Below are 19,722 nucleotides of genomic sequence, written 5' to 3' on the forward strand. Positions count from 1 at the left end.
TTCTGTTCATCTGTGGTTCTGTTTATTTGTGGTTCTGTTTATGTGTGGTTCTGTTTAACTGTGGTTCTGTTTATGTGTGGTTCTGTTCATCTGTGGTTCTGTTTATGTGTGATTCTGTTCATCTGTGGTTCTGTTTATTTGTGGTTCTGTTTATGTGTGGTTCTGTTCATCTGTGGTTCTGTTCATCTGTGGTTCTGTTTATGTGTGGTTCTGTTTAACTGTGGTTCTGTTTATGTGTGGTTCTGTTCATCTGTGGTTCTGTTTATTTGTGGTTCTGTTTATGTGTGGTTCTGTTCATCTGTGGTTCTGTTCATCTGTGGTTCTGTTTATGTGTGGTTCTGTTCATCTGTGGTTCTGTTCATCTGTGGTTCTGTTTATGTGTGGTTCTGTTTATGTGTGGTTCTGTTCATCTGTGGTTCTGTTTATGTGTGGTTCTGTTTATGTGTGGTTCTGTTTAACTGTGGTTCTGTTTATGTGTGGTTCTGTTCATCTGTGGTTCTGTTTAACTGTGGTTCTGTTTATGTGTGGTTCTGTTCATCTGTGGTTCTGTTTATGTGTGGTTCTGTTCATCTGTGGTTCTGTTCATCTGTGGTTCTGTTTATGTGTGGTTCTGTTCATCTGTGGTTCTGTTTATTTGTGGTTCTGTTTATGTGTGGTTCTGTTCATCTGTGGTTCTGTTCATCTGTGGTTCTGTTTATGTGTGGTTCTGTTCATCTGTGGTTCTGTTTATTTGTGGTTCTGTTTATGTGTGGTTCTGTTCATCTGTGGTTCTGTTCATCTGTGGTTCTGTTTATGTGTGGTTCTGTTCATCTGTGGTTCTGTTTATTTGTGGTTCTGTTTATGTGTGGTTCTGTTCATCTGTGGTTCTGTTCATCTGTGGTTCTGTTCATCTGTGGTTCTGTTTATGTGTGGTTCTGTTTAACTGTGGTTCTGTTTATGTGTGGTTCTGTTTATGTGTGGTTCTGTTTATTTGTGGTTCTGTTTATGTGTGGTTCTGTTCATCTGTCAAATGTTCATTGTGGTCGGTTTCAGACGCTGAGGATCCTCCCTCTTTCCAGTTCCTGGTCGTCATAGCGATGCGGTGCGTTCCTTCTGTGTGCTCTGCTCACAGTTGCTGATAAACTCACTGGTTGCCTGTTGTCTGGTCAAACTCCTGCTGAATGTTTGTCTGAACCTCCTGGACAAACCATGGTGGAGTTTTACAGACTGTCATCATGTGGATTCACCTACTGACAGATTTACTGGAAACTACTGCATCTGTTTTTGTAAAAGGGCGGGGCACACAGACGACTCTGTCCAATCAGTGGTCTGCAGTGTTTACACAGTGTCACCTTTTAGTATCTGGTCCCCAGTCCTGGACCCTCAGCGGAGGTGAGACCAAAAAACTAGTACCAGGAACCAGATTCCAGGTCCTTTTTCGTAGTGGAAACACAAAAAGGTCGAGTCAAGTTGAGCCAAGTTGGTACCACGTGGTGGAAACGCGGCATTATAGGCCCAGTCCCAACTCAGCCCAACTCACACCCCGATTACAACCAATTAAATAAATGCTCTAACACAAAAATAAAACGTTGTGGTCACCTGTGGAACGGACAGGACCGAAAAAACACCATCCAATCATTTTAATCGACCCATCCAAATGATTGAACAGTGATATGTCCATCAAACTCAACTGCTGTTTGTCCCTCCCCCCTCACAGTCCGGTACTCTGGAGGCGTGGCTTCGGGGGAAGTCTGAAGAAAAAGGGGTGGGACTTTTGAATTGTATATTTTTAGAATGTAGTTTTTCCAGGATCTCCTACCCCACCTTTAAGCCTGGATGAAGTTACTCTGTCACTTCCTCGAACAGATCCAATCTGAAACATACCAGACCAGCCCCGGACCCTTCAGTGCTAATCCTGCCCTGGAGGACGGGAAGCAACAAACATACAAAGAGACAAGGACACACAATTCACTGGTGGATAAATGCATTTACTGTAGTCTTCATGTCTGTCAGAACATTTATTAGTCGGTCCAGTTGCTCTTTGACTCCGTCGATTGTCCTCACGATGTCCTCTGGTGACTCAGGTCCACAGGTGTTCAGTGTCAGACTGCAGTGGAAGCTCAGCTGCCCCTAAAATGACTCCCATTAAATGCTCAAATCTGTTCAGTTGTTTTCATTTCATTGACTCCAAATGTGTTGGAACACGTTCATCTCTCAGACCAGTTGGTTCAGAATCAGTTTGATCCCAGATCAGTGGACTGGATGTTGTTCACTTCTCCTCCATTCCCGTGTCTGTGTTTTCTCCTCCATCTCTGCTCAGTGCATTTGTCGTAGACGCTCAGCGTCCATGCACTTCAATGGGACTGAGTGGAACTGGTCTGAACTGACTCTAAACTGGACGATCATTGGATAAATGACACCATGTTGTCCCGCCCCTGGACGCCGGGCATCTCTGGGGGTGAATGGAGCTGTGGGCGGAGCTTGGCCAGGCCAGACGCCAGAATCCCACATGCTGATTGGAGGATCAGTCGAAAGGCTGAATCCTGTTTGAGTGACAGCTGTTTTCAGATCTGCTCCTTCACTGACAGTTCAGTTTAATACCGTCACACATTCTGCTGAGAAATCACAGAAACCACTACGAAATTATTTGTTCATTTCTTGCACTGTAAATAAAACACACTCATTGGACTTCCTTGTTTCATTTTAACATAATTTCAGCGTTTTCTTGTTTCAGTTCCATAATTTAATCATTTCTTGTTCAGTTTAATCTGGTTTTTTCGATAGTTAAATCAGTCAGACTGTCGGCTCAGTGAAAGGAGCATCTGTAGTTTAAAAAGGCTTCAGTCTTCCACCCACAACACGCTGGGCCAAGGCCGTCTGAGCAGACCAGCTCTGCTGGACATTCAGAGGACACTGGTCCAGTCCCAGGAAAAAACGCCTACTGGTACGATAAGGACACTGAGCATTTTCTTAAAAAGGAACGGAGGGACGAATGTGTGTTTAAATAACTTGACAATTTTTTTGATGTAAGCCGACAATGAGCTTCTCCTGTCTGAAGGACCAGCAGACGACACTGCTCTGGTCAGCACAGACCCATGCCGGTCAGATGGGCATCAGCAGCTGTTAGACCGGAGGACCGGCTAACACTGGGAGTCCACAGAAGCCTCTGTGACAGGAGGATGATACTGCGTCTGACTGTTTTCTGCCTTATTGTTGGAAAATAATAATTTGAGTGATTCAACATGAGTCAAAGTCTTTGATTTCCTGACATGATCCCACATGAACCTGTATCTAGTTCAGCTGTGATCAGACTGTTGGATGACCTGTAGAATGAACTCATATGTGACTGACACTAAAACTAAATCTGTATTTACTTGGGGCTGGTCCCAGTCAGACCAGTGTCACCAACAGTATCGTCCACTTTCTGCTCAAACACTCTCAGTTCGTCTCTTTTCTTCTTCCTCCTGTTTCATCCTCCGTTTCGCGTCCACCTTGACATCATCATGTGATCCTGCAGACAGGGGAATCCCAGAGGGAACCCCACCTGCAGACCCTGTTTATGCTGATTTGTTTACTTAAATGTGGGCGTGGAGAGGGAGGAGTCAGGTACTCCAACACATGCGCTCAGTTCCAGCTGATTGGATGAATAAAGGCAGTGTGTTTGGATTCAGGCGTACGCTCAGTTTTATTCATCTGGATTTTTTTGTGCGTACGGACTTTTCTGGATTTAAGTGTACGCCAGGTTTACATATGAAATCCACGCAAGTCTGTGTACATGAGGGCCCTGGATCTGGTTTTAGACCTGGTTCTAGTTTGGGTTTGACGTCTACTTGTGGTTCTACCTCTGGTTCATTTTCTGGTTCTGTTCAGTGTCCTGGCACTGGTGCCCTCCTCTCACCTCCTCTCTCTCTCCTCTCTCCTCCTCTGTCCTCCTTTTGTTCCTGTCCTCCTCCCAGGTGGCCGGATGTGCCCAAGAGGAAGCGGAAGAACAGCCAGTGTTCAGTGAAGAGCATGTCTGGTAAGGACTCCTCATCTGCTCCTTGTTCCATTCCATTTGATCATTACTTTCATTAGATTTGGGGCTTTAGTCTGCAGTAAAGGAACACAATGGCAGGCAGGTGTCAGTCCTTTCATGTGCTGGAGGATTTGGCCCAGCGTGGTCCGACGTGGACCGTCTGTAGAGCCCCCACCCCCACCCCCCCACGGCGCCGTCAGATAATCTGCAGCTCATCCTTTTACCTGAGCCTTCGCAGGCTTTTGTTGAACAGAAATGAACCGACCCACAACAGGGCGGAAGAGATTTATAAGAAAGGCCTTACAAAAAAAGAAAGAAAAAAAAAGGCCTTAGAGACAGGACCAGAGCACAGACACAAACTAAATACACTGTAAAAAAAAAAAAAAAACTCTTAAAAAAAACTAATATTCTGGCAGCAGGGGTGCCAAAAAATACTGTTAAATAATGGAAAATAACCATCTCATAAAAATACAGAAATTTTCCAGAATTAAAATACAGTTTTTTGCCCTAACTTTACATGAGATTTTGCTTTTTTTTTACTTTTTAATGTTTAATAAAGAATATTTACATGTATTACAGGGTTCTCACTAGGATTTTTTCACAGTGTAGGGGCACCATGTACGTGGTGCACCACGGGGGCATCCTCCCACGGAAAATTTTGAAATGTCTAACTCTCTGAAACACAGTTTCCTGCATTTTGAGGGCAAATTTTGAGGAATGAAGCCAAGAAACGATGTGATATTACCGTTGCATTTGGCGTTGCTCCTGCGCCTCAACGCAGACATGATTGTACAAAATATTCACTTGCACGAAGTTCAGGATAATCAGAACGTCACTCATACTACACACACACACACACACACACACACACACACACACACACACACTACACACACACACACATATACACACTACACACACACATACACACTACACACACACACACACACACACATACACACACACACATACACACTACACACACACACACACACATACACACTACACACACACACACACATACACACTACACACACACATATACACACTACACACTACACACACACACATACACACTACACACACACACACATACACACTACACACACACACACACACACATACACACTACACACACACACATACACACTACACACACACACACACACACACACATACACACTACACACACACACACACACATACACACTACACACACACACACACACACACACACACACATACACACTACACACACACACACACATACACACACACATACACACTACACACACACACACACACACACACACACACAGGCTAAATTTTAGATCTAATTTTCCACAGGTGATCGGTACGTTTAAATCAGATAAATTGATTGAAGTCTCATTGTCAGCCAATGAGCGTAAGGCAAGTGATGTTGGTGGGCGGGGTCAGACAATACCAAGGCACACAAAGGGGTGTGGCTTCTATTGTTGTCATTTCCTGTCTGCAGCGCTTTGAGCCAAAACAAAGAAAAGATTTATTCACATTCAAATCTGGTTCTCATTGCACTGGACCATCACACACACACACACACACACACACACACATACACACACACACACACACACACACACACACTGTGATGTTGTGTTGTTGCAGCAGTCACAGGGGGTCCTGTGGTGGTGTAATCAGTGTCAGTGTGTGTTTTGTCCTTTGGGTGTTACCGTAGTCAGTTCAGACATGGAAGGAAGTAGCAGACACGTGTGTGTCATTGTGTTTGTGTGGACACAAAGAACGTTTGTCTGTGAGTATTTTATGTTCAGTTGTTGTGCTAATGAACAGTCACACCTGTCTGTGATGGAAACTTTTGTTGTTAGATTAAAAGACATTGTAAATCCTAAATCAATCTGAAGATGCTAATCGTTAGCATGTCTATGGATTTTCCCATTTATGTTAGCATCGAGCTAGCGATCTTTTCTCATTCATTTGAATGTATAATGCTGTTAATGTGCTGTAACAGAGAACAGAACTCAGACATGTCTTGTTTGAATGTTACAGTTTTACACTGAAGTCTGCAGGAAAAGCTTTGGACAGAAGTTTTCTTGGTTAAACCTGTTATCTATCTGCAGAGCTAGAGCTGTACACACAAGAAGAATACACACAAAAGAACACCACTACGCTGGTGGAAAGACAGCGTCGAGGGTCAAACCTCAGCGTCAGGGCCACGACGTTCAATGACACTAGTAAGAACCCTGTAGTAAAACAATCCAATTCCCTATAAATATATATATAAATAATTTTCAGTGAGACTCAGTTGTCCAATCCACTGATAAAAACTGTATTTGGACAGTTTATCAGTGCTTATACATGTTATACATTCACACAAATACATTTATTCAACAGTTTTGTTGTGAAACTTCCTGTAATTACACAAGATATTTGTCAATTAACAAACAAGTCTGGTTCAACTGAAAGAACAAATACTTCTGTTACCGTTAACTGTCAGTAATTTTATCTGGTTTTATTATTATTTTTACAGTATTAAACAGTTTAATCTCATGAAAAGAAAAGAAATATTTGTGAAATTATGATATTATATTCTATATTCCCCCTGGATCTGCCACAAAATTCTATAAATGATTCAGTTTCCTGGTGTGTCCACACACACATGCATGCACGCACGCACGCACGCACACACACACACACACACACATATACACACACACACACGCACGCACGTATGCACGCACACACACACACACACACGCCCTCACACACATGATTGGGTTCAAACTGTTCTCTTGTTGAAACATCTGTCAGCATTTGAAGATAGAATAGAATAGAATAGAATAGAATATTCCATTGGAATTCTCGTACAGATGTGTGTGTGATTCGACCGTTTGTCAGTGACGGCCCCTCGTCCGAGCATGCTCAGACGTCCTGCCAGTCTCAGAGGTTCCAGACAGAGAACCCAGAACCCTGTGTTGAGGGTCCAGAGGTAGGCCGGGCTCAGGCCCCGGGCTCAGGCCCCGGGCTCAGGCCCCGGGCTCAGGCCCCGGGCTCAGGCCCCGGGCTCAGGCCCCGGGCTCAGGCCCCGGGCTCAGGCCCCGGGCTCAGGCCCCGGGCTCAGGCCCCGGGCTCAGGCCCCGGGCTCAGGCCCCGGGCTCAGGCCCCGGGCCTGCGGTGCCCTGGTGGACCTGTGGGTCTGGTACGGTGTCAGTTCTGTGTCTGTGTTCCATCTTCTCCCACAGTCTGTTGGACCTGGTGCACAGGAGCGATGTGGAGGCCCCTGTGATAACACTTCACCCCCCCCCCCCCCCCCCTTCACCCCGCCCCCCTCATCCTCTCCTCCTCTTCCTCTCTGGCCCCGCCCATATCACCCCCCCCCCCTTATCTCCCATGTCCTCCCCTTTACCTATCATACCTCGTCGTGCATTTGCCCATCCTCCCCTCTGGCTCGTACTTGTTGCCCTGCGCCCCCCCCCCCCCATCCTTCTTCCTCCTCCTCCTCCTCCTCCTCCTCTTCTCCTATAGCTCTTAGCCTCTCTGTTCCAGGGTACATCCCCAGTTACCTGGAGAAGGATGAGCCATGTGTGGTGTGTGGAGACAAGGCCACTGGGTACCACTACCGCTGCATCACCTGTGAAGGCTGTAAGGTACAGGACCATGCCCACCACCACGCCCACCACCACACCCACCATCACATCCGCCACAACCACCACGCCAACCACCACACCCACCACCATGCCCACCACTACACCCACCACCACACCCACCACTCCCACCACACCCACCACTACACCCACCACCACTCCCACCACCACTCCCACCACCACACCCACCACCACATCCACGACCACATCCACCACTCCCACCACCACTCCCACCACACCCACCACTACACCCACCACCACTCCCACCACCACATCCACGACCACATCCACCACTCCCACCACCACTCCCACCACACCACCACCACTCCCACCACCACACCCACCACCACACCCACCACCACATCCACGACCACATCCACCACTCCCACCACCACTCCCACCACACCCACCACTCCCACCACCACTCCCACCACACCCACCACCACTCCCACCACCACACCCACCACCACATCCACGACCACATCCACCACTCCCACCACCACTCCCACCACACCCACCACTCCCACCACCACTCCCACAATACCCACCACTCCCACCACTCCCACCACCACACCCACCACACCCACTCCCACCACCACACCCACCACACCCACACCCACTCCCACCACTCCCACCACCACTCCCACCACTCCCACCACTCCCACCACCACACCCACTCCCACCACCACACCCACCACACCCACTTCCACCACTCCCACCACCACACCCACTCCCACCACCACACCCACCACACCCACTTCCACCACTCCCACCACCACACCCACCACACCCACTCCCACCACACCCACCACCACACCCACCACTGGACCAGCTGACATTCGATGTTTGGGCTGAAACCGTACACACACATTCACTGTATTATTAAAGTTGTGGCAGACTTTCATGACCAGTTTTTCCTCAGATCTGTCCATCCTCAGTCCTCTCCTCAGTTTCATTCGTCCGTTCGTCTGTCTGTCATTCCTCAGCTGAATCTCTTCCTCTTGCTGAACAGTTTCTTAGTTCCATTCACCACAAACAAACCATGTCTTTACATTCAGAGCCAGTAGGGAACTGGGCATCTGAGGAATTTTGTCCTGACGTGCATTGTGGGAAACGGAGGTTTGTGCAGCCACCTGACAGCAGCAGCAGCACAACCATATGATATTATATGGATGAAACAAACACGATGCGGAAACAGCTGAAACGTGGAAACAGCCGGAGGAATCTGCATAGAGGGAAGGGAGCTCCTGCCGTTTCAGCGTGGTGTCTGTTCCAGCTGCTGCTGTGTGAACCTGCGTTTCCCACAATGCACACCGTGACAAAATTTCTCAGATGCCCAGTTCCCTCCTGACTCTGAATGTAAACACATGGTTTGTTTGTGGTGGATGGAACTAAGAAACTGTTCAGCATGAGGAAGAGATTCAGCTGAGGAATGACAGACGAACAGATTCATGAAACTGTGGATATGAGTGAGGATGGACAGATCTGAGGAAACACTGGCCATGAAAGTCTCCTGCACCTTTAACCCTTTCATGCATGAATTATGAGAACATTAATCAAGATTTTTTTTTTCCCCAAGTGGTTTTTATTCCTCTTTAGGCATGAAAAAAAAAAACAAAACAAAACAAAAAAAAAACAATGCAATTGAATTTTTTTATGAACCTATATTTCATGGAGTCACAAAAACATCCACTCAGCTGGACATCATGTGTTTGATTTTAGAAGCAAAGAAACATGTATTTATTGATATACTGTGTGAAAACTATGAAATAAAACATGTTTAATGCTGCTAATCTGATGCTTTCTCACATTTTTACATACTCTAATATTAGTTATTACTCACTTCATGGAGATAATATGCAAGAAAAAAAAGCAACTTTTTGTTTAACCTATAAGGATCCAGTGTGACATTTTTGGCTGTTCCCAAATGAATTTTTCTCCATATTTAACCACCTTAAGTGGTTTATCACCAATTATTGTAACATTATTTATTGTATTTTGTGTTTTTGTTGAGGATTATTATTTCAAAAATAAAGAAAAAACTGAAGAAAAAGTAACTTTTTGCTGCAATATTTTGCTGACTTTTTCAGCAAAATATATCATTAATTGAACATAAACTCAGTGTATCCATCCACTGTCATTGATCCAACTGCATGGGTTTGACTGGAGAATCCACGTTGTAGAAGATGACGATGTTTCCACGGTAACTATGGAGCTTCTGAACGTCCAAATATGGTCATATCTGATGACCATTAAAAGTAGAAGAACTGTATTTTACACCAATTATTGATATGGATTAGTCGATCATTAGGGATTAAACAGTTTATATCAGTAGATGATTTTGGTAAATGGTGGATGTTTGGGTCTTAATGGGTTAAAAAAGAAAAATAAACTGTTAATTACAGTCAAATAGCAATTAGCATTTTTTTTACACTCAATCATGTCAGTGCAGATCAGGTTCATCTAGAACAGCAAAGTTACAGTAGTGGTCTGAATGTCAGTGTGTGGGACGGTGCATAAGCGTCCACTGTGTCGGCTGATATGGAACTAAAACAACAAAATATATGAATATACAAGAGAACAGCTGGAGAAGAACTGACCACTGGACTGACCACTGTGCATGAAAGGGTTAAAGTCTGTGTGTTCCTCTGATAACAGTGTTCTTTACCAAACATGTGACGTCCTGGTCCTTTCACCTTGTGTCAGCAGAGCCCAGGGCTGCAGTCAGTGGACAGGCTAATGCATATGCAAACAAGTGTCTATTTATGGTCACTGCTGCGCTTGTAAACCTGTGCCGCTTCAACACCCTGTTTCCAAACTCCTGTTTAATTGTGTCCAGTGGTGAACAGAACCAGGGTGGGTCTGGGTCCAGTCTAACCCTAACCCTAACCCTAACCCTGAAGAAGGTCCAGTGGGACGCCAACACACCAACACATTCCTGCTCCATTACCTGCTCCTGTTTACTCTGTAATCATTATTATTATTATTATTATTATTATTATTATTATTATTATTATTATTATTATTATCATATATGAACAGATATTATTATCTATATTATAATTAGATATGCTCAGATTTTATTATTATATTTTTATCATATAACATCATATATTATTATTATTATTATTATTATTATTATTATTATTATTATTATTATTATTATTATTATTATTATTATTATGTGCTCAGATATTATTATCTATATTATTATTATGTATGTGGAAGGACATAGGACAGATTTGTGTCCCTGGGTTTCAGTGTGATCCCAGTGCAGAACAGTCTGTACAGTTTGACATTTCATCTGAATACAGTACTCAGTAGTACTAATAACTGAACTTCCTGTAAACTTCATTTATTGTAATATGTTCTTCATTAAATTAACCAATTAGGATTATTTGATGACCTTTTGATAGAAGCATGTGACCTGTATTTGGTGAGGAATGTCAGTCAAAAGGAAATGTCCAAATTGGGTTCTTTAACTTTGTTAGTGTGACAAACATTAAAGCTGTAGCTGTTGTTGTGTAAGAAAATACAAACAGCTGTCACTACGACAATAAAGTCAGAAAATATGAAGATGAAACCCATCATTTAATGAGAATAAAGTCTAATGCAAAAAGAGTCAGAATGTTACAAGGGTTAAAGGTGGACGTTTGGGTCTGTAAGGGTTAAAGGAGGACGTTTGGGTCTGTAAGGGTTAAAGGTGGACGTTTGGGTCAGTAAGGGTTAAAGGTGGACGTTTGGGTCAGTAAGGGTTAAAGGTGGACGTTTGGGTCTGTAAGGGTTAAAGGTGGACGTTTGGGTCAGTAAGGGTTAAAGGTGGACGTTTGGGTCTGTAAGGGTTAAAGGAGGACGTTTGGGTCTGTAAGGGTTAAAGGTGGACGTTTGGGTCTGTAAGGGTTAAAGGAGGACGTTTGGGTCTGTAAGGGTTAAAGGTGGACGTTTGGGTCTGTAAGGGTTAAAGGTGGACGTTTGGGTCAGTAAGGGTTAATGGTGGACGTTTGGGTCTGTAAGGGTTAAAGGTGGACGTTTGGGTCAGTAAGGGTTAAAGGTGGACGTTTGGGTCAGTAAGGGTTAAAGGTGGACGTTTGGGTCTGTAAGGGTTAAAGGAGGACGTTTGGGTCTGTAAGGGTTAAAGGTGGACGTTTGGGTCAGTAAGGGTTAAAGGTGGACGTTTGGGTCAGTAAGGGTTAAAGGTGGACGTTTGGGTCTGTAAGGGTTAATGGTGGACGTTTGGGTCTGTAAGGGTTAATGGTGGACGTTTGGGTCTGTAAGGGTTAATGGTGGACGTTTGGGTCAGTAAGGGTTAAAGGTGGACGTTTGAGTCTGTAAGGGTTAAAGGAGGACGTTTGGGTCTGTAAGGGTTAAAGGAGGACGTTTGGGTCTGTAAGGGTTAAAGGTGGACGTTTGGGTCAGTAAGGGTTAATGGTGGACGTTTGGGTCTGTAAGGGTTAAAGGTGGACGTTTGGGTCAGTAAGGGTTAAAGGTGGACGTTTGGGTCAGTAAGGGTTAAAGGTGGACGTTTGGGTCTGTAAGGGTTAAAGGTGGACGTTTGGGTCTGTAAGGGTTAAAGGTGGACGTTTGGGTCAGTAAGGGTTAAGGTGGACGTTTGGGTCAGTAAGGGTTAAAGGTGGACGTTTGGGTCTGTAAGGGTTAATGGTGGACGTTTGGGTCTGTAAGGGTTAATGGTGGACGTTTGGGTCCTGTAAGGGTTAAAGGTGGACGGTTTTGGGTCTGTAAGGGTAATGGTGGACGTTTGGGTCTGTAAGGGTTAATGGTGGACGTTTGGGTCTGTAAGGGTTAATGGTGGACGTTTGGGTCTGTAAGGGTTAATGGTGGACGTTTGGGTCTGTAAGGGTTAAAGGTGGACGTTTGGGTCTGTAAGGGTTAAAGGTGGACGTTTGAACAGTTACTGATAAATCCGTCCGTGTCATGTGACCCACAATGCACTGGTTTGACACTAATCAGACATTTAATGGTCAGATTTCATTAGACTTGTGTGTGTTTGTTTGTCTTTTATTTCCTGGTTTTCTGTCTTTTTTTTTAACGTTTTCTCTTTCTTCTTCTTCTGTCTTTCGTTCCCTTCAGGGTTTCTTCCGTAGAACCATCCAGAAGAACCTCCACCCGTCTTACTCCTGTAAATACGACAGCTGCTGCATCATCGACAAAATCACCCGTAACCAATGTCAGCTGTGTCGCTTTAAGAAGTGCATCTCAGTGGGCATGGCCATGGACTGTGAGTTCCACTGTTACCACCCAGATAGTTACAGTACACTGGAAAAAAAACTCGTAAAAAACAAAAAACAGTGTTATTCCAGCAGCAGGGGTGCCGAAAAAATACTGTAAAATAACAGAAAATAACCATCTCATAAAAATACAGTAATTTTCCAGAATTCAAATACAGTTTTTTGCCTTAACTTTACATGAGATTTTGCATATTTTTTTTTACTTTTTAATGTTTAATAAAGAATATTTACATGTATGAAAACAATCCAATTCCCTATAAATATATATATATATATATAATTTTCAGTGAGACTCAGTTGTCCAATCCACTGATAAAACTGTATTTGGACAGTTTATCAGTGCTTATACATGTTATGCATTCACAAAAATACATTTATTCAGCATTTTTGTTGTGAAACCTCCTGTAATTACACAAGATATTTGTCAATTAACAAACAAGTCTGGTTCAACTGACAGAACAAATACTTCTGTTACCGTTAATTGTCAGTAATTTTATCTCGTTTTATTATTATTATTTTTTTACAGTATTAAACTTTAAATTAACAGTTTAATCTCATAAATAGAAAAGAAATATTTGTGAAATTATGATACATTTGTAAATGTATTTTAACTGTATTTTTCTGTGAAAAAAGAAAAAAAAATCTTTTAAAAAATGTAAATTTTATGGTTCTTCACAGTTACAGTTTTATCGTGTTCTTTTCCATTTGACATGTAAAATCACAGTCTGTTTTTGTCATTTCATTGATATTTTTCTGCATCTTAAAAATACAAGAAAAATCTGTAAAATAAACAGTGAAAATTCTGTTAAATTACAGATTTTTTTTTACAGTGTGGTGTTGTGAGAATTACTCCCAAATTGTAATCTATTACAAACTAGAAAAGCACTCAGAGAGCGCAGACCTCCCCAAGGCAGCTCAGCCTCCCATGCAGTGATCTACGAAAAATAATACCTGGACTTCTGACTTAGACCCTTAGCATTGATATTATTGTGTTTTTTTCATTGTTGTCCTCTATTTCATGTGTTTTGCCAAGATAAAAAAAATTAAAAATATATATATATATTAGCTGAACTATTCAATTTATGCAATTTATTAACAACCAATACATCTGCGTATAGTAGAAGAGCACATTCGTCCATGACATACAGGTAACATCTTCCAAAATAAAAACTTTATATCCATACACACTGTAAAAAAAATCTGTCATTTAACAGAATTTTCACTACAATGATTTTTTTTCTTTTTTCACAGAAAAATACAGTTAAAATACATTTGCAAATGTATCATAATTTCACAAATATTTCTTTTCTATTTATGAGATTAAGCTGTTAATTTAAAGTTTAAAACTGTGAAACAAAAATAAAATAAAACCAGATAAAATTACTGACAATTAACGGTAACAGAAGTATTAGTTCTGTCAGTTGAACCAGACTTGTTTGTTAATTGACAAATATCTTGTGTAATTACAGGAGGTTTCACAACAAAACTGTTGAATAAATGTATTTTTGTGAATGTATAACATGTATAAGCACTGATAAACTGTCCAAATACAGTTTTTATCAGTGGATTGGACAGCTGAGTCTCATTGAAAATAATTTATAAATATATTTATAGGGAATTGGATTGTTTTAATACATGTAAATATTCTTTATTAAACATTAAAAAGTAAAAAAAAATATGCAAAATCTCATGTAAAGTTAAGGCAAAAAACTGTATTTGAATTATGGAAAATTGCCATATTTTTATGAGATGGTTATTTTCCGTTATTTTACAATATTTTTTCGGCGCCCCTGCTGTCGGAATAATACTGTTTTTTATGGGGGGTTTTATAGTGTGGAGTTTATGTTGAAAATCTCCCATTCTCCCAATGATAAAGAATCCATTTAAAAATTCCTGGATCCAGACAGTGGTCTGGATCATTCCCAAAATCTAATCATTTGTTACTCCTCCCATTTCAGACATTTCCTGAAAATTTCATCACAATCCATTCCTAACTTTTTCCGTTATGTTGCTAACTATCAAACAAACAAACAAACAAACCCTGTTAAAAACAGAACCTCCTTGGCGGAGGTAATTACTGTTACTGTTACTTTAAAGTTACTCCTTATCTTACAGTATTAATTTCTCTGAAATGTAATCTGTTACTTGACTCCTGTATTACTCTGGAGTTACAGACAGACTCTGGTCATAAATGGGCGGGGCCGAGGACAACGGTGGATAAATTTGCAGTCGGTACAGAATTCTAACTACTCCCAGAAATGTTAGCTTACCTTGTCATTGCTGATCACAGGGGTCATGCTAACATGCTAACATGCTAACTAGCCTCTGTACAGCAGGTTTAGTGTTAGTACTGAGCGTAGGTCCGTGTGGACACCGGACTGTCTTCTGTCGTCTTCACCCATTGGCTGAAACACCGACAGGAAACAGAACTGTACTGACACATTTTGGGTTCTGAAACGTCTCACTGTCCGGCTGTTTTTTTTTTTTTTTTCATTTTTTCATTTGTACTGTTAAATTATGGGTGAACACAAGCGCTGTTGAACATGTACCCAGTTAATTAGTAATGTCTTACAATACTGTGTTACAGTAAAAAGTAATCTTTTATTTTTTTTTATTTATTTATTTATTTATTTATTTATTTATTTATTCGTTCATTCCCCATCCCTGTATAGACGTGTGTGTCTGTGCTGGATGCTGTTGGTGTATAAGCATACATATGTAGAGCTTACAGTGGTGTACACAGTGTCAGAGACACAGGACAAAGGTCGTCCAACAGGACTGAGGACAGAGACACTGACATGTTCTTCATGTACAGTATAAATAAAGTGAATTCCTTCAGTGACAGTCTTCACTTGATGAACCCAAAGCCTAAATGTGTTTGAACAGGTTGAAGGTCATAGAGTCGTTGCAGACTTGAATCTGATCTGTCTTTGATTTGAATCAGTTCAGTTCAGAACTGAAACCTGTGAAACTGATGCTTTTAGGCTCTGAACACCATCCCCAGCGTTGTGGCTCCATGTTTATCCAGCAGACTAACGGTATTTCAAGGTAAAAGGACTGAATGTTCAGACTCGTCCACAGCGACACGATCTGTGTTTTTTCTTTGTTCAAGTCACAAAAGAATCCAAAATGGAAATGTGAGTTATGAATGTTCCTGTGAAGGACTGTAGGGTGAATCAACTAAAGTATGCAGACAGGAACACAACAGAAAGAAGAGGACAGGAAAACAGCAGAAGGTTCTGTTACTGTTCGCTGAATAAACGTGTCTTCAGGTTCTATGTTTTTGGGGTTTGGACTGAAAGCTGTTTTCATGGTGGTTTGAAGGAAGAGGTCTGGAAGAGCCAAAGACACAACAGAACCAGAAGACAAGTTTATGACAGACAACAGCTGAAAGAAGAGAGAAGAGAGAGGAGGAGGAAGAGAGGAAGAGTTTACACTGGGAACAGCAGACTGAACAGGTGCAGGTTTGATCAGTCCAGAACCCCTTCTTCCAGTCTTCACTAGTCTTCTTCCAGTTGTCAGTAGTCTTCTTCAAGTCTTCAGTAGTCTTCAGTAGTCTTCTTCCAGTCTTCACTAGTCTTCTTCCAGTTGTCAGTAGTCTTCAGTAGTCTTCAGTAGTCTTCAGTAGTCTTCTTCCAGTCTTCAGTAGTCTTCTTCCAGTCTTCAGTAGTCTTCAGTAGTCTTCTTCCAGTCTTCAGTAGTCCACTGGTGTTGTTTCATGGCCCAGCCAAGCCTCTTTTTCTTATTTTGAAGTCTCAGCAATGGCTTTAGCTGCAACTGGACCCATCAAACCTGCAACTGGAAGTCTTCTATTCACAGTGGAAACTGAGTAGTGATGTGACATTCACGAACAAATCAAATCTTTTGAACAGCTCTTTGAAATGAACAATGGGAACTGAGTCTTTGTAAAGAGCCGTTCATTTTTAATTTATTTTTATTTTTTTTAAGGAGGGAGTGTCCGATTGCCTGTCAATGTAATGTCACTGGGAAGGCATTGGAGTGGAGGAGAATGTTCCAGCAGAAAAAGAGTGCTTGTCTTCTGCTTCTGTTGTGTCTGTGCTTCTTCCAGACCTCTTCTGTCTGCATTTCCAGTCCAGTTTCAGTGCCTTTGGATGCTGAAGGAAACTGGACTTCCTGACACCTGGACTTTCTTGGACATTTCTCTGGAGGACACACCTCCATTTTTCCCTCTTCTGATGCTCTGTCTCTCTTCTCTGGTTCATTCCTTTTCCTCTTTTCCATTTTTACAGTACCACACTCCTTTCTTCAGTCCAGTCCTGTTCCAGTACTGCTCCATGGGTCTGGTACCACAGTGTGTTCCACACTCCTGTTCTGCAGACACAGGGGGTGGAAGGAATTCACAAACGTTGGGACACCTGCAGGAATTGAACCACCAACTTTCCAGACTTTATCAGCCTCCATTGCTGCAGAACTGCTTTCAGTTGTTCACCCATTTCTTGTTCACCTTTTTGTAGAATTCTGAAATGTACATTATTTTTCAGTTTTGTTTAACCTTTACCTATTTGGTTTTTTCCCTCTGGCAGTTCACTCTTACCTTTGTACCATTTCCAGCTGTTCATTGGACTGGAACTGATGGAATTTACTGACAAAACTGGAAAAATTGGGGTGTTCTAAAACTTTTCACCGGTAGTGTACATCAGAAGGTTTTACTAGTGACACCAACAGAGAAAAAAGAACCAGAACCCAGTCCAGTCTAGTCCAGTCCAGTCCAGTGGAGTTAGTGGGTGGGGTTAACCCTGTGACGGTGTGTGTTCACAGTGGTGTTGGACGACAACAAGCGAGTGGCCAAGCGTCGTCTGATCGAGGAGAACCGAGAGAAGAGGAAGAGGGAGGAGATGGTGCGGACGCTCCAGGTCCGACCGGAACCCGACAGCGCCGAGTGGGACCTGATCCGCCTGGTGACCGAGGCCCACCGCCACACCAACGCCCAGGGCTCCAGCTGGAAACAGAAACGCAAGTTCATGGTAAACCACAGCTTCAGCCCTTTGAACACGGGACATACACTGTAAAAAAAAAAACTGTTGGTGTTATTGACTTCAGAAAACTTAGGAACGTATTTGCACTCAGGATTGTGTTTTGAAAGTCTGGGGTCGCCTGAAATTTCTGACGTTAAAATGGGGTCATGAGCCAAAAAAGGTTGGGAACCACTGCTATATAATGTAAATTTTTATTAGTAAGTTTTAATTTTTTATCAATTACTAGAAATTTCAGGCGACCCATTTGAATTCCAGGCAACCCCACATGGGGTCCAGACCCCAAGGTTGAAAAACACTGAGATATACATTTATTTTACTAACAAACCTCAGGTAATTTACAGATGATTATTAATACGCTCATTGAATTTGACTTTGTCCTCCTTTGTAAGTTTTACCTAAACTCTGACTGTTTCAAACTTAAAAATGCTAATGCTAATGCACCTAAAGCTAATGGCTTTTCAAGGTCATTTTTAAATACTGGGACGTTTTGGTAGAACAAATGCCGCGTTTCCACTACGTCAGTGTTTTTCAGCCTTGGGGTCTGGACCCCACATGGGGTCACCTGGAATTTCTAGTAATTGATAAAAGATTAAAACTTACTAATACAAATTTACATTATATAGTCTAAATGTTGCCTAAAATTTACATTTATTTGCAACATATTATAGCAAACTATTACATGGTCAAAAACAAATTCATTTTAGTAAATAAAATGTCTGTGTTTTGAATGCGTGGGGTTGCCTGAAATTTCTAGTAATTTATTTAAAAAAAAAAAAAAATAAAAATATATATATATATATATATATATATATATATATATATATATATATATATATATATATATATATATATATACATATATATATAACTTACAAATAAAAATGTACATTATATAGTCTAAATGTTGTCTAAAATTAATGTTTATTTGCAACATAGTATAGCAAACTATTACATGATCAAAAAAAAATTTATTTTATCATAAAAAAAAGTGTCTCTGTTTTGAATGTCTGGGGTCGCCAGAAATTTCTAATAATTTATAAAAAAAATTGTATAAATTAAAATTTACTAATAAAAATTTCCATTATATAGTCTAAATGTTGTCTAAAATTAAAGTTTTTTTTGCAATAGCAAACTATTACATGATCAAAAACAAATTAATTTTAGCCAAAAAAAAAGGTCTGTGTTTTGAATGTCTGGGGTCACCTGAAATTTGTGATATTAAAATGGGGTCATGAGCCAAAAGAGGTTGGGAAACACTGTTATATAATGTAGATTTTTATTAGTAAGTTTAAGACTGTTTCAAACTGAAAAATGCTAATCTTAATGCTAATGCACCTAAAGCTAGTGGCTTTTCAAGGTCATTTTTAAATCCTGTGACGTTTTGGTAGAACAAATGCCGCGTTTCCACTACGTCAGTGTTTTTCAACAATGGGGTCTGGACCCCATGTGGGGTCGCCTGGAATTTAAATGGGGTCACCTGAAATTTCTTGTAATTGATAACAAATTAAAACTTACTATTAAAAATTTGCATTATATAGCTGAAATGTTGTCTAAAATTAACATTTATTTGCAACATAGAGCAAACTATTACATTACATTACTAAAATAAACCCAGTTTCACAGAAGAACCCAGATGTTCTTCAAAAATGGACAGAAGTGACATTCTGACACAAAAGAAACAGCGTCTTCATCAGCTGTGGACATGTGAGTGCGGCTGAAGGTTACTCTGAACAGAACGGTCCGACGACGGTTACCGTGGCAACGCTTCCATAAAGGAACAGACGGGTTTACAGTCAAAAACAGTTTTTGAAGCTCTGTAGGAAAAAAAAAAACTGCTTAGGGTGAAG

At 41.6% G+C, this 19,722-nt stretch overlaps 1 protein-coding gene across 3 annotated transcripts in view; it reads left to right on the forward strand.

Moving 5' to 3' along the window:
• LOC115416298 (thyroid hormone receptor alpha) overlaps positions 1-19,722 on the forward strand; it is a 140,809-nt gene that overhangs the window by 111,475 nt on the left and 9,612 nt on the right. For all 3 annotated transcript variants that reach the window (XM_030130048.1, XM_030130049.1, XM_030130050.1), the window contains 4 exons: positions 3,936-3,997; positions 7,514-7,635; positions 12,721-12,868; positions 17,658-17,863. In XM_030130048.1, coding sequence (XP_029985908.1) covers positions 3,936-3,997; positions 7,514-7,635; positions 12,721-12,868; positions 17,658-17,863 — 538 coding nt within the window. The remainder of the gene's footprint in view (positions 1-3,935; positions 3,998-7,513; positions 7,636-12,720; positions 12,869-17,657; positions 17,864-19,722) is intronic.

This window comes from Sphaeramia orbicularis, unplaced genomic scaffold (assembly GCF_902148855.1).
Source record: "Sphaeramia orbicularis unplaced genomic scaffold, fSphaOr1.1, whole genome shotgun sequence".
NCBI lineage: Eukaryota > Metazoa > Chordata > Actinopteri > Kurtiformes > Apogonidae > Sphaeramia > Sphaeramia orbicularis.